Source organism: Leopardus geoffroyi, chromosome C3 (genome assembly GCF_018350155.1).
Source record: "Leopardus geoffroyi isolate Oge1 chromosome C3, O.geoffroyi_Oge1_pat1.0, whole genome shotgun sequence".
Taxonomy (NCBI): domain Eukaryota; kingdom Metazoa; phylum Chordata; class Mammalia; order Carnivora; family Felidae; genus Leopardus; species Leopardus geoffroyi.
Genome location: NC_059338.1, coordinates 137,329,373 through 137,345,754, shown reverse-complemented (window position 1 = coordinate 137,345,754; position 16,382 = coordinate 137,329,373). Strand labels below are relative to the sequence as shown.

The 16,382-nt window shown below is 38.0% G+C and overlaps 1 protein-coding gene across 4 annotated transcripts in view; it reads left to right on the top strand.

Moving 5' to 3' along the window:
• The window catches only part of DNAJC5B (DnaJ heat shock protein family (Hsp40) member C5 beta), an 83,854-nt gene that overhangs the window by 24,062 nt on the left and 43,410 nt on the right, over positions 1–16,382 (top strand). For 3 of the 4 annotated variants that reach the window (XR_006706613.1, XM_045455061.1, XM_045455062.1), the window contains one exon: positions 4,157–4,284. Coding sequence is in view for 3 of the 4 variants with exons in the window: in XM_045455061.1 (XP_045311017.1) it covers positions 4,166–4,284 (119 nt within the window). In the remaining variant the exon portion in view is untranslated. Of the gene's footprint in view, positions 1–1,572; positions 1,686–4,156; positions 4,285–16,382 lie in introns of those variants that run through there. The other variant, XM_045455063.1, reaches the window with a different exon arrangement.

Here is a 16,382-nt window from a genome sequence, read left to right as displayed (position 1 = left end):
CTGCCTTCCTTTTTTCCATTAGGAAGAGGAATGTGTATAGAAGGATAGATCCTAGGCTGTTTCCATGACTATTCTCTGGAAAGGATTAAGGGTAGCCCCCAACTGACCCCATCTCTCTTTTCTATACCTGGGATAAGTTTGAAGGGAGTAGTCTTAGAAAAAAAAAGTCCCAGTCACAATGTCAGAATGTCCTGCCTCCTCTTTCAGCCCCCAAACCCAGAAGTCTTCTTTTCTGTTGATTTATGCAAATAATGGTCAAGAAAGGCAATGGCTACCACGTCTATGCAGATCCAAGGTTAGGCTTACATGCGAGAGCTATAATAGAAATATATGCTAAGTTCTACAGAAATAAATGGTAGTATTATTATCAGCTCAGATTTCATCTTTTCTATGAAGTTCTCCCTAACATTCTCATTCAAGTTAACCACTCATTTTTGATTCAGTTACCCAACAGACATTTATCACACACCTAATATATCCCAGGGACAATGTTGGGCCTCTGTTGGCAGAAAACAGAATCCCTGTCTCCCAGAAAATTCCTTCATCTATCCTCAGTACTTGTTCAACCTCTAAACAGTAGTTTCATTATTGGCTTACAGTTTTGTATCTCATGTTAGTCTGAAATCTCCCTAAAGACTTGGCCTGCATTGCAGGCTTTGACTAAACAATTGAACTGCTGCTGTGAGTATTACCATAACCTGTTTAAAAGATTATCTTCCGTAACCTGTAAATCCTTTTCCTGGATTAGTGACAGCAAGACCCAAGTAGGAAGGAATCAAAGCTGGTCATGCAGCATGATACTCACAACTGTGGAAATTGTGCATGTTTTGTTAAAATTGATTTTAGGACCATCTGTTGATTTATGGGAGCCATGGCATCTGAGAGATGGGTGAAGAGTGAATACATTTTTTCCCTCAAATTGAAACTATTTCTTTGGAATGCTGAATACAAAGATAAATAGATAAAACAAAAACAACTATTTGTCTTATTTTTATTTCTTCTTAGTGTTCCTGAATAGCTCTCCACAAACTTTCTTTATGAAAGGGTCTTAAGATAGATTTATCACTGCTCCTTTTATCTGTACTAGTAATGTTTACACAATATATATAAATGAATCTGTTAGAATATCTTAGTATATTATTGTTATTTCCCCCAAAGTATTAATTCCCAAGTATCAGGAAGCCACATTCACTTTAAAGGATGAGTAGGTGCAATAATTTAAGATTAGCCTCCTTTGGAAGTGCCTTGGGGAAGCCCTGGTGGTGTTTAATTGAGAGAGTACATGACACTTAGGAATTTTGGTTAACAGTGACCAAAACCTAGTGAAAATATGCTCAAAAGAAAAAACATGTGTGTAAATTTGGGTATGGGGAGGAATTTTATTGGTTCCATCTGAGGAAGAGTTGATTGACAAGCTGTGGGAGTGGAAGAGTTGCAAGTGCACCCTGAAACAACTAGAACCACGGGATTGAACTCTACTGGCTGTCTCCCCATCTTCTAGCCACTGCTCCTCTTCTTCAAATCAGTTTCAATTTCTGTCGTTTCAGGCCAGCCAACAATACCTAAATTTTACATTTTACTGATTTTACCATCTGTGAGATTGTCCTATATATAAAAAAATGCTAGGGGAGGACTCTGATTGGTCTGCCTTGGTACCCACTCTTGGTCTACTCAACTGAGATCAGGTAAGACTGAGGCAAGTGTCAGGAAAGGCATATGTTGCAATGGGGACCTAAGCATTCCTCAGAGAAAGGACAACTAGTACACTAATAAGTAAAGTCTGCTACAATGATCTATGGCCCAAATTTCCCAAAAAGCATTTGTTAAGTTGGCTTAGATGATCTCTAACTCCATATCTTACAGTCCTAAAATTTCAATCATTAGTTGATATATTCTTAGTTTGTGACTCTGGGGATCTTGCTAACCAGTGACATCTTAAAATCTCAGAGAGACAAGTAGGATGACTGTGGACCTACTCCTTGTCCACAAAGCCACACAGAAATCCCTATCTTCCAAACCCACTCATTTGTGGCATTTAGTATGACTTGTAGAAGCCTACTGGTTGCCTTCATTCCTGGCAACCACAGGTGTATGAATGGTGCAGAGCATCAGTATCCTGAGCATATCTCTGTGTGGTGGCAGTAGGACAGAGGAGACAGAGAAGGAAGTAGGGAGGGTGTCAGTTACTCAGGCAATTCTTCCTTCAATTGTGAATAATCAGCTGGTCTGTGGTTGCAGGATAGGGCTGACCTGTCAGCCTGGAATACAGAGATGAATGGCATACCCCAAGTCTTGAATTGCTTACTCCCTAGGAAGTTGTAATGGGTAGACAAGAAAGGTAAACTAGCACAGCAATGAAAATAAGTGCTATAATTTACTGAATGGCTGCTAGTCAGTATGAGCATCAGTTAGATTTGTTTTGTAGCTCGCAAAGTAAGGATTCCTTTTCCTCTTGGTGAAGGTCCTTGGGTGAACCAGGAATTTGGGACGAGGCTCCTTCTGGCCTCTAGGGACACTCTTTTCACAGGTTGCTAATTGAGGAAGGAACAATGAGCTGTGCCACAAAACAAGCATTTGTCCTTGGTGCCTCTAGGCAAGATTTTTGCCTCGGTCTTCCTTTTCTTTCTTTCTTTTTTTTTTTTTAAGTTAATTTTTTTGAGAGAGAGCACAAGTGGGGTGGGGGCATTCACTCTTACAGCACTTGCTGTACAAGGCCCAATGCCAAGAAATGGACAATGATTTTCAAGGAACTTCTAGTCAGGGGAGCTTACAATCTAAGTAGCTTTTATTTTCCTTATTTTGTTTTTGTGACAAAATTTAACATTTACTCTTTGAACTGTTTTTAAGGGTACTATTTAGTGACATCAAGTACAATCACAGTGTTTTCTAATCATCACTACTATTTCCAGAACTTCTTCATCATCCCAAACAGAAACTCTATGCCCATTAAATACTAATTCCCCATGTCCCCCAGCCCCTAGTAACCTTTATTCTACTTTGTGTCTTTATAAATTTACTTATTCAAGATATCTCATATATGAGGAATTATACAATATTTGTCCTTTTGTAACTGATTTATTTCACTTAGTATAATGTTTTCAAGGTTCATCTGTGCTGTGGCATGTGTCAAAATTCCATTTCTTTTTATGGCTGAATAATATTCCATTGTGTGTATGTACCATATTTTCATTCACCTGTTGATGGACATTTGGATTGTCTCTACCTTTTGGCTATTATGAACAATGGTGCTATGAACAATGGCTTATGTCTTTGTTTCTTAATATATGAATACACTGAATTATTACAGCAACTCCATGATTTTAGGTACATTTCTATCTCCAGTTTACAGATAGGGAAGGTCATGCAGCTGGTCATGGCCAGGCCAAATCGACTACAGTGCACTCTCAGAATTACATACTGAGCTGCTTTTAATAAAAGTAGTTATCTTTTTCTATCCTGTGATGTGGGCTTTATTACCCTTTTATAAATGGAGGTTTAGAGAGATTAAGTGGTGGATACAGGTATGCCTCCAGGTATGCTTGCTTCTCTTCACCTTCCCTAGAGCCAAAGCATGGCAGGTAGATGGCTCCTTGGGTCAGATAGCCCAGCCCCTTCTTTATAAACCATAGGGAAAGGATCTATCTCAAGTGCAAAACCCATGAGCACTGTGGGGTCTTTGGCATCCATAGCTGCAGAGAAGTTCTAACCTGGCACTCAGATGATTTTTTTTCCCCCTGATATTTATAAAAGTTGTCTTTTATTGTAAAATGGAAGATTATTTCCATTGTCTGGCTAAATCGGGAAAACATACATAAAAGGAGCTATGCAAATTCTGGCAAACAAAAAAATCTACATATGCCTGACCTGTGAGGATTCATTTTCAACAATTCTGAACTGGCTGGGTATTTAGATTACATTTCTAACCATGTGGACAAAGCCATATTCCATTTACATGGCTGCCTATAGCCTTTAACACCCTGACTTGAAGCTCCACTTTTGGCTCTCCTAACCCTTTTCTCCTCTTCTTTTGTGGCTGGCACAAAAATGTATTTCAGATTGTCATTTTACAAAAGGTTAAAAATAAACTATCTTTTCTTTAGAGAGTGGGATCCAGTATGCATAACCTTCATGGCTATTTCCCCTCTTTGTTTTGCAGCCTGAGAAAATGGCATGTAACATACCTAACCAAAGACAGCGGACTATGTCTACATCTGGAGAAGCTCTATATGAAGTTCTTGGTCTGCAAAAGGGAGCATCAAATGAAGAAATAAAGAAAACTTACAGGTACAGAGGAAGTTCAATGATGACATTTCTTATACCACTAGTGATAGTTATTTTGTGATAGGCATGTGCTCCCAATTAAAGACATAAACTTCTTGCCAAAACCAAGTCATCGGTGTTTTGAACCTGATGTTCCCTGTTCTACAAAATAGGCAGTTAGGAATAGACAAGTGTGACACTGACTTTTAAAAAGAATGCTCTCATGATTTGGGGCCTTAGGAAACAGAAGCCTGTGTTCTAGGCCTGCAGTGTCAGAGAGAGAGAGAGGTCACGGAGAATGACCAGGAGTTTTAACTTAACCCAAATGATAGACCATCATGGAACCTGGTAGAGGGATTTTAAAAAAGCTGGAGTTGGGGGAGCAGGGAGGGAGGCTTGTCACTATTCCTGTATTATACAGTATGCTTTTCAAGTCTTCAATTTTGATTTTTCATACCTGATCTTGTTCCAAGTTAGCTATTTTTGGGAAAAACTCAAATATGTTTTTCTTTAAAGCTCCAAGGAATAAAGAAAAAAGTGTTGATTACAAAATAGTTACTTACAGCACAAAATTTGGAAATTACTCAAAATGAAGACAATAACATTTATCCATAATTCTATCTCTAGCAGTAATTATTGATATTTTGTTTTTTTCTCGTTTTTTTTTTTTTTTTGTCTAGAAAAAATCAGATTGGATTCACTGATACCCTCTATCTTTTCCAAGGTTCTGTCATGAAAATATCTTGGTATTACTAAATATTGATTTTTTTTAATGACCGTAGCCTATGGCTATTCTGTAATTATTTTATGAGATATTTTTTGAAGTTTAAGTTCTTTTAATTTTCCTCATACTTAATATCCCTGTACACAAATCATGATGCCTATTTCCAAGTATTTCATTATTTTCTTATTGAGGAATAAAGATCTGCCTTTAGAGAGAAAAAAATAAATGAAAATATAAAAGAAAGTTTCTCTTGATTTGACTTTGAATTAGGTTTTTAAAACTTATTGTACTTTATTTGACATATTGCAGTTTAGAATTTTTAAGTGGGCAAATTTCCTTTATGGATTTTGTTTTATTTGTCATGTTTAAAAAGCCACTCTCAATTACAATAAAAATACTAACCCATGTCTTATTCCAGTACATTTATAACTTATTTTTATATTAAATCTTTGATCCATTTGGAGTTTATTTTGATGTAAGTAATGAAGGTAGGAGTCTAGATTTATTTTTTCACAAATCACTAGCCCACCAATATTTATTGATTTCACTGTTTTTACCTACTGATGGGAAATTCTTTGGCTTTGGATTGGAACCTTCACCATGTGCTAAACTGTGGTACCTGAAATGCCTTCAAGAAGCATGTGCTGGAGAATAAATGACAGAGGTGAAATTGCCATTTGTATCCAAATAGTTACATGAAAATGGTCAAGGAGTTTAATCAAAGTCAATATCAATCTTCTAGTTTACATTTCACTTAAGGTGCTGGGGACAGTAAGTCTTCACTGTTTCACTGCTCCCCAGAGTTATTTAGGAGTGTGCCTAGGAGCTGCTCAGCCTCCTCTGGGTGGAAACCCATAGCTGAGAGTTACTAAACTTGACCCTTAAGGCTTCAGGCTGAGACACTATGCTGGAGGTGGGGGCTTGGAATCAAAGCAATTGCACGGCAAGCTTACTACCTCTAAAGATGCTTCCCAAAATGAGAAAAAAAGTGATATCTAACTACCTTGTAAACTTTAAAACCCACTTTACTTTACAAATGTGACTTTTAATTGCCTCAATTAATTTTCTAAGCTAAAATTTCAGGTCATATCCTAATTAAGGCACTAATTATGCTGAGTTGTTTGCAAGTTTAATAATTACAACCTAAAGTCTTTTCATGTAATCAGCGTCTTGCTATTAATTTTGTTTTAATGTCATACAAACATCATTTTTTTCAGCTGATTAAGGTGATAGTATGCTGCCAAAAGCATCTACTTCTATCTAAATTACACATTTGTATTCTGCAAGTTATTCAAAATGTATGAGCAGGCTGAAAATCCACTGAGAACATTATTCTTACATTTAGAGATCGGGATCAAAGCAGTCACAATACAGTGAAATTAAAAGTCAGTGAAAGTTGGGGCGCCTGGGTGGCTCAGTTGGTTAAGGGTCCGACTTCAGCTCAGGTCACGATCTCGCAGTCTGTGAGTCTGAGCCCCGCGTCGGGCTCTGGGCTGATGGCTCAGAGCCTGGAGCCTGCTTCTAATTCTGTGTCTCCCTCTCTCTCTCTGCCCCTCCCCCATTCATGCTCTGTCTCTCTCTGTCTCAAAAATAAATAAACATTAAAAAAATTTTTTAAAAATCAGTGAAAGTTAATAAAATTACAAATTATTGAATCCATACACTGCTTGACCACTGTTGGAATTCTTGGTTGTGCCCCTGAAAGCAAATCTGAATTAGAAGATTTCCTTCTTCTTTTACATTTTATTTTTGACTAGATAATATATTCATCTGATTAAAATGAAAATATGCAAGCACATATACAAAAAAGAGTTTCTCTCCCGCCTCATATTCCCCAGATTCCCTCCTCAGGGAAGGCAATTTTTGTGTACCTGTCTAGAGAGATTTTAGGCCTATATAAGCTTATATAGAGACCTTCTGATCTGAGCAAAATGATGTAGACTTGTTTGTCTCTGCTTCTTCTTGCCAAGCATGACTAAAAGCTTTGGAAATAACATAAGAGACAACTAAAAGGTAGAAGGAGGAAGATGAATTAGTTAGGGACCAGAGGACCAAGGGAACGACACAGTGGCATGGCATTCAAGAGAAAGTAACCCAGACCCAGCCTTTCCTGACACCAAATCTAGCAAGAGAAGGGGGCCAAATAGCTTTATGCTTCCTCCAACCTGAGTAAGAGTCCTGCCAATAATTCTAGCCTAGAGGAAATAGCAAGGGGAACCAACTAAATGTTTCCCTAACAATAACCCACCAAAGAACTTTCCCACCAGGCAGAGACTCCCCTCTCCCAACCCAGGGACTCCACTTGACAGGGGACATTAGCAAGCAGGTTCCTGCCACAACAAGCACCCAGTCCCAAAAGTCCTTCTTGTCTCTGCAGGCTGGAGATTTCCTTCCCCCACCTAAAGGCACCAGGCCACTCATCTCAGAAAGCTCCTTCACTTTCTCAACTAGTACCAACAAGTACCAGTGGGGGTCCCAGAGGCAGGAGAGAAACCAAGAAGACCAACATAGTACTATCAAGTCTCTCAAAATTAGACTATCTTTGGAACCACAGCCCATAAAAAGTAGGCTATAACCAATATGTTAAATCTAAACAGAGTAACAGTCTGTTAAAATTAAAAATTTAAGTAGGACCCAGAGTTTCCTCACTTAATAGCCAAAATGTCCAGATACAATTAAAATCATTTATCATACAAAAAAATAAAACAAACAAGAAAATCTCAACATGAATGAGAAAAGATAATCCTCTGATTCCCACACTGAGATGAACCAGAGATTAGAATTATCTGACAAGTAGCCATCATAAGAAAAATTCAACAAGCAATTACAAATGCTCTTGAAATGAGTGAAAAGGGAAAATTTCAGAAAAGAGGTAGGAATTATAAAAAAGAACCAATGAAAATTATAGCACTGACAAAATAATAGAAATAATAAAAACGACTGATGAGTTCAATAGCAGAGTGCAGCTTACAGAGGGTAGAATCAGTGAAGTTGAGGACAGATCCATAGAATTTACCCAATCTGAACAACAGAGAGAAAATAAACCAAAAACAAACAAGCAGGGCCTCAGGAACCTGCGAGACCATAACAAAAGATCCAACATTTGTAACATTGGTGTCCTAGAAGAAGAGAAAGATAATGGGACTGAAAGAATATTCAAAGAAATAATGACTGAAAATTTCCCAAATACAACAAAACATATAAATCCACAGATCAAGCAGCTAAGTGAATTAGAAATAGGATGAATTCAAAGAAATCCATGCCCAGACACATAGTAATTACACTTCTGAAAACTAAAGACAAAGAAAATATCTTGAAAGCAGCCAGAAAGAAACAACACATTACCTATAGGGGGATGCCAATTCAAAAGACAACAGATTTCTCATCTGAAATAACAGAGGCCAGAAGAAGTGATACACTGTTTTTCAAGTGCTGAAAGAAAATTACTGTAAACTGCAAATTCTGTATTTGATGAAACTATACCTCAGGAATTAAGGGGAAATAAAGACATTCTCACATGAAGGAAAACTAAAAGAATTTGTCACTTAGCCATATTTATTCTTCAAGAATGGCTAAAGGACACATTACAAAAGAAATAATAAAGGAAGAAATCTTGCATCATTAGGAAGTAAGAAAGAGCAATGGAAAGGCAGAAATATAGGTAAGTACAATATACTATCTCCAGAAATTTTCTAAATTATATATGACAATTGGCACAAAAATTATAACACTATCTGATACTCAAGACAATGATATTTAAAAGTGGGGAGGATATGGAAACCTAAATGAAAAGTTTCTGCACTTCACTCAAATTGGAAAACATTGCTATCAGTAGAATGTGATGAGTTGTATATATATATATATATATATATATATATTCAACCACTAAGAAAACTATACAAAGTAATACACTTCAAAACACTATAATAAGGCTCTTCAGCTCTGGGAGATTTCATTGAGGTTCTAGCCACCAGATTTCCAAGGATGCCCTTATGTACCCAGACTCCCAGCCCTGAATAGTAGACTGTGGTGGCTCAAGATGCATCCCTATCATAGCCCTAAAACAAAGCTACCTGATTGTGTTCTCTTTGGTAACTTGAATGAGGTAAATATAGCTCACCATTCTACTGCTGCTCAGCAAGCACTTCAGGTGTGTAATTAGATCCTTCTTTTTTTGGTACTTTTTTTGGTACTGACTGACACATAAAAATCCTTCACTCCAAATCCAGTAGATTGTTGATCTACACATACTGTTACCCAATTATAATGAAGCCAGGAAGGCTGATCAGAGCATGTAGCATGTAGTATGTCTAGACTCTCTTAGATTCTTAATGACTTCATAACAACAAGTCTAGTTCATTATTCAACAAATATTTATTGAGCACTGTTTTAGGCACTGAGAAAAGTGCAGTGAAAAAAGATGAAATCCCTACATTCTTGAAGCCTATATTCTGGGCTGGGGGAGTAGGGAGGCCTAAAAATAGCTAAATAAACTATACAGCCTAGTAGATATTGGCAAGTACTATGGAGAAAAGCGAAGCAGGTAGTATTGATTTTAACACTAAAATCCCTCTGTTGCAGTGCATTTTAAGTATAAAGTAGCAGTTAAGAATGTAGGGTATGAAGTCAGAAAGACCTGGATTCAAACCCTTTCTCTTCACCTCATTTTATTCATAAGTAAAATGCAGATAACAGTACTGACCTCAGAGGGTTGTTAGGTTTGAATGAGGTGATACATGTAAAGGGTTTAGCCAAGTTTTGGGACACAGTTACTGGGCATCACAAAAAAATACATAAGGCATCAGAGAAAAAGGCATTCTTAAAAGTTAGCTGGGGTATGAATACAAGGAGACTCTCCAAGGAGTATGTGTGTGTGTGTGTGTGTGTGTGTGTGTGTGTACGCGTGTGCATGCTTCCAAGTGCATGTGTGAGAGTGTGTGCATGTGTGTATGTGCATACGGGTGACTGGGTGTTTAGATTCTGTGACATTTAAATTCTAGTGAATACACTTAAAAGAGTGTTAACAACTATTTTATTTTAACATGTTAATGTCTGTAATATGCTGAAAATTACACCTTTGCATCTGTTTTATCTTACAAAAAATTTAGATACCAAGTTAAAAATGTTGAAGGGACAATTTCTCAAAATTACTTTAAGGAACACATAAGCAAAAAATTAGAATCTAATTGAGAGAGAGAGAGAGAGAAAGAGAAAGAAACCTAAACATCATACCCAAAATGATTACAAGGAGCCATTTAGGTAAATTTGGGAGAGAGGCCTGAGGGCCTTCCCTGAGGCCCTTTGTAGGTCCGATGTTGTTCAATCAGAGCATAAAACCCTCACAGGTTGTGAAATTCACTCTTCTTTTCTCCCTCTCACATTCCATGAATTCCCTGAGGCCAGGCATTATGTCTTGTCTTCCACTGCACTTTTATTAGTTCTAGCTAATATTTACCAAATTCAAAAATGCTTTGGTCAACAAAATGATTTTGCCTGTGGTATATGTCTGTGTCTCTTTAATTATATTCTCAGCTTCTTCAGGACCATTTCTCAAGGGTTTTGTCACCTAGATGTCACCTAGATGTCACCTAGTCATTCACTGACCCAGTAAAGAGAGGGACAGCTCACCAAAGAAAGACCATAGTTTCAGATTGGGACACGGTGCATTTTTTTTTTATGGCTATAAGACCTTCAGGTAAAATGTAGTTAGGGGATAAAAAAGGGAAAACTCTGAGAAAAATAGAGCCAGTTATGTAATATCGAGAATGTGAGTCTTGAGTATTCAAAATCTCATATGGAGCTTAAATGTTTTTATTTACACCGATGTGTGCATTTTTGTAACAAGATTAAGTTACAAGATTAAGTAACAAGTTAAAAATGTTGAAAGGACAATTTCTCAAAATTATTTTAAGAATAGATTAATATGCCCAAAAAGGAAGCCACCTGGTTCTTCTAGTGTTTTGGGGACAAGAGCCTAGCAATGTGCTGGCCTACTAGATGAGAAATCAGACAAAGATCTAGCCCTTCCTTAGCCCCTCAGAATACCACAAAATCAGAGTGAGCTAGTTTTATACATTAGCACCTGGGTTTCTGTGCTTCATGAAAGTGCTGAATTTATCCTTGTTGATGAGGTACCAAATATCCTGGTTCACAGGGCAGCAGGGACTTGATTTTTCTATTGCATTCAACTTCACATGGAACATTCTGGAAATCATCCTCCATCTCTGAAGAGGTGAGTTCTCAGAGTAGACCAACATGAGGCAAATGTTATGTTCACAAGAAGCAGGAAAGTGTGTCATTTCCATAGTGATCTATGGCAACCTCAATCTGTGGTGCTCTTATCCATCTTTATTAGCAATTATAGGTCAAAACAGAGGCTGCTTATGAATAAAGTGTAAATGTCAGGGGAATGCATAGCTAATAGAAGAATTGTAAATATTTACAAGGCAAAGTGATGATTCAAGCTCACAAGATAAACTGAAATTAATCTCTATCAGTACTAATTTGTTTCCTGAATTCTAAAACCTTCCACTAAAAAGAAGAGTATATGAGGCTATGTCAGTTATCTTTCAGGTCAGGGGCATATCCTCCCTTCTCCCATGGAAAATCTACTTGGTCCTCCCAGTTCTTCATGCAACTTCATTTGTTCCTAGGCACTACAATCATTATGATCAATGACTTTTCTTTCCATTCATTCATTCAATGCCTATTTGTATTGGATACTTATTTATATTATACTATGAGAAAATGAATATAAGTATCTATCTATATATCTGTAACTACCTGAATACATGTAATTTGTACCACTTAAAAATCTTACCTTATAAAGAGTTAGACTTAGTAAGGTTAAAAGATATATACAGAATGACAAGCAAAATAAGGGAGACTGTGGTGAGTAAAATAGACTGACTAGAGTATAGAGTTCATATTAATCATTTAAACGAAAGTGAATGCTTCATTCCATCATTCATTCTTGTCCTAGGTACTGTGCCAGTATCTATAAGGAAATCATTGTCACTGACCTCATGTAACTTGAGATATAATGCAGGAAACAGAAATGAATCAAATGTTGATAAAAATTAGTATATAATTACCAATGAGATAAAATATTTTGGGGAAAAAAAGCATTGCTCCATGAGAATTTATAACAAAGAAGCTAATTTTGGACTCAGGAGTATGGAAGTCTTCCCTGAGAAAGTGAATGCAGTCTTTCTTCACTTATTCATTCTTTTTTCTTTTTGCTCCTCTGACTGGATAATTTCCAATGTCCTATCCTCCAGGTTGCTGATTCTTTCTCCTACATGGTTGAGTCTACTTTTGAACTCTCTATTGAATTCTTCAGCTCAGTTACTGTATTTTCAACTCTAAGCTTTCTGTTTGGATTTTTTGATGGTTGCTATTTCCTTGTCAAATTTCTCATTTTGTTCATGTGTTGTTTTCCTAATTTTGTTTGTTTAGGTTTTCTTTTAGTTTACTAAACTTCCTTAAAGAGATTATTCCAAATTCTTTGACCATTCATAGATCTCCATTTCTTTAGGATCTGTTATTAGAACTTTATTAGTTTCCTTTGATGGTGTTATATTTACCTGATTTTTCATGATCCTTGATTCCTTTCTTTGGTACCTGTGCCTTTGAGTAGTGGGATTCCTATTCCAGACTTTACAGGTTTGCTTTGGCAAAAACAGTTTTTCACCAGTCAACTAAGTTTGGGTGTATCTGCTGATGATGTTTTTGAGCAAGTGGGGCCTCCTATTATGGCCTATTTGGGGGTAAAGCCACTGTCTGGGCTCTGAGGACAAGCAAGAGGGTCTGTGCCACTGGCTAAGAACAGCTGAATGGGACCATTGGCTTGGTTTCCTACCCAATCAAGGGGTGTAGAATAGGCTCTGCAGTTGTCTGAATTTTCTGGTCAGGCTTACTAAATGGTCAGGACTGGGCATTGTATTCAGTGGTAGATGGGTTTATGAATTAGCTTCCCTGACCTGGCAGAGCAGCAGACCAGGGCTCAGGGCTTATACAGCTCTTTTGGGGGCCCAAATCAAGCCTGAGTGTGCACTGAATTCCCTGGTTATGTAAGGCCACTGGTTTTGCTCCACAGATGATAGAAGTTTCAGGGTATGTTCCCTGTTCAAGTGCCACTGTACAGAGGGCTATTGAATGTACTAGGCAACTTCTGTGTGCTCTGGTTAGCTTCCTTGGTAGGACAGGCTGAATGCTATATTTAGTGATGAGCAGGTCTATGAATTAGATTTCCTGAACAGGCACAGTAGGGGGGTAGCTCTAAAACTAGTACATTTCTTTGTTGTCTTAAGTCAACCTAAGCTCCCCAAGCTCCCCGGCCAAACAGGGCTACTGGATTTACCCTGCAAACTATTGTCTGTCTTCTCTTCTCTCTGCCCAAACGGTGCTAGGCTGCACAGCTTCAAGTTGTTGCTGGCCCTCTGGTCAGATGGGGCTGGAGAACTTTCTCCACAAGGGGTGGGGTTATATCTCAGCCCCCTTGCTGAGACAGGTGGGAATGGGAGTGGATGATCCAGGCTCCTCTCAATTTCCCAAACAGACTCTAGTTGAGAGAGGCCAGGTACTACCCTTAGCCTTTCCTTTCAATTAATATGCCTGCCTGTGCACAACACAGGAAGCCTCCATGCCTGGTACTGGCATTGTTCTGCAGGTGATCAGCTCTGCCTGTCTACTTCTTGGCTCGAGTGCTACTGGGCTACACAGCTTTCAGGAGTTGTCAACAGCTTTTCTGATCAGATGGGGATGAAGGCACTCCCCACAGAAAGTGAGGCTGTGACTCAGCACCCTGCCTGGGTAAAAGCAAACCAATCTCTAGGCCTGGCAAAACTCCTCATTTGAGGATCCAAATCAGGCAAATCTGGACCCTGCCAGGTTCCCTGGTCAGAGTGCACCCCCAACTTAGTTCTGCAGATGAGCAAAACTGCTGGTTAGGATTACAACTTGGGCACTGCAGGTATGAACTCAGTCTCCCAAGTTCTATGTGCTGGTTGTTGTAATTCCCTTACTCCTTCATCATTATAGTAAGATTCCCAGTGCCTGGGCCCCAAAAAATCCCTTGCAATACTTGTGATTCAAGACTAGAGGAGAGCTCCTATAAAGTGACCCACAAGGCTGGGGGAGATTGGTTGTCTCCCCCTGGGTTCTCTTCATCCACTGGAGGAACCTGAGGCTCAGGGAGATCTCTCCATTTGGGGTTGTGCTGTCTTAGGGAGGGGGCAATGTGTTAATGTGTAACCACTTCTCTTCCCTTCTAATGAAGTTTGTCTTGGTCTGAGGTGCAGGGGAGTACTTCAGCCTCACCCCCATGTTCTAGGATTCTCTCAGTGTTGTCTTTTTTTAAAATAGATGTTAGTAGTTGTTCTTTCAAGGGGAAGTGAAGTCAGGAACCACCTATGTCAACATCTTGGTGACATCACCTCTATACTGCCTTGATTTTATTACAATTTACACCAATTTCTTGAAGGTAATAAAAAAAAAAGCCAGAAAGGCAAGCCCAAGAGCCACAATGAAGCAATGATAACAAGAATAATAAAAATAACCAGTATAAATGGAATACTTATTATGTGCCAGGCACTGTGTTCAGTGATTTGTATTCATTTTTCTATTTAATTCTCACATCTCTAGTGTAGGTACTTTGTTATATTCATTTTACAGTTTTCTCAACCTCCTATAAGGGTAAGTTAAGTAGCTGTCCAAAGTTACACAGCAGTACATAGTGGAGTTAATACTGGCAATGGGTTGTCTTACTCTAGAACCCACTGCTTTCAATTACTACATCTTTGATTTTAGAACAGCTCCCATGAATCCCAAAGATTCAAAGACCAGATTCTGAGTGATGAGTCATTCTGGAAAATGGAGTAAAGGTTAATGTCTGAGAAGAAAGTCTAGGGATGAAATTCAGGGTTCTTATCCCCAGTTGGGATTTAAAGATGGAAGTAGGGAGAGGAATCCAGAATGAGCATAGAGGTTTAAGTTACAAACAATGTGGGTAAGTGGGTCCACTATTGGCACAGCCTGGGAATGACTGTACATCCCAGCTAATATGATATCTGTCCTTTCACTAGACAGAGTAGCTTTTGGTACTGACAGCAAGGTTCTGTATATTTGATAGTTAAAAGAGTAAGATCTGCCAAGGAATCCTTATAGGTCATAAGGTAAGGCAATGCACCTTTTCCTGGCAATACTATTAAGTCCAATTGCTTCTTAAGTCATCTGTTGATAAACTAAAATCGTGTCATCATTCAGCATATGTTACCTTCCAATATTCTGCACCTTTAGCTATTTCTGATGGACTAAGTGCTTAATAAATAACTGGTAAATAAATGCATGAATAAAATCATAAATGAGAAAAAGCAATGTTTGTCTTCTTGTGTGCTTTAGCAATGGGCATTGAGCCAAATAATCTCATACAGTAATTGAAAGAAATTACGTGAACATAAATTTAAAAGTAGGGGTATGAAGGTACAACACTGTTAGACTTCATTAAAAATTGTTAATCTATTAGGTACCAAAATATTCCTTAAATCTTCTTAATGTCTATCAGTATTCTCCTAACATAAGCATAAATAATCCAAGTATACTTTCAAATGAATATGTTTTCCATAAACCTCAATACATTTTACTGAAATTGGTATAGATACTAAAACTATCAGTAGATGATTATGACAGTGAAAGTGGTGGAATAAGGAACTCTAAAAGTCAGCTCTTCCATAAAAACAACTAAAAATCTGAAAAGAACTGTCAGAATCAAACTTTTCAGAATCTGGAAATTAACCAAAAGCCTATGGCAATTGAGCTGTACTTATATATATATATATATATATTTTTTTTTTTTTAACATTAACTATTGATAAGAATGATGATTTTCAGGGCATTTTAGGTTGCCTTAGTCCCATACCCTGCTTCTCAGCTCAGTGGTAAACTTGAAAATAACTGCTAGCACTCCCAGTAAGAATACTAGTAGTGGTACCAGAGGATTGCAAAAAGACCTAATTTTCAAATAATTATCATTTGTTAATCTGTGTGGGCTCTCTGAAAAACCCACTCAAAAGGCTTGTCTTTTCTCACCTAAATCAAATTGTCAGCGCTAAAGCCAACATGAGAGGGCAGGGGGGACATTTGTTGAAAATATTTACAGGAAAATTTTTAGTTATTGATACCTGAGGTAATGGATAACAGTTGGCACAACAGTAAACTTATTAAAAAAAACTTGGGAGAAAAGGCTGATGAATGAGATGTTTTGGGGAAGTAGGGCTTTGAAAAGTTCTGACATATCCCAGGGAATCTAGAAGCTCCTCACCTGCTCACAGGTGTGCACACACTCAGGAAAGACCGGAGAAAGAACTCAAGAACTAGGGTTGCCTGGGGGGCTCAGGCA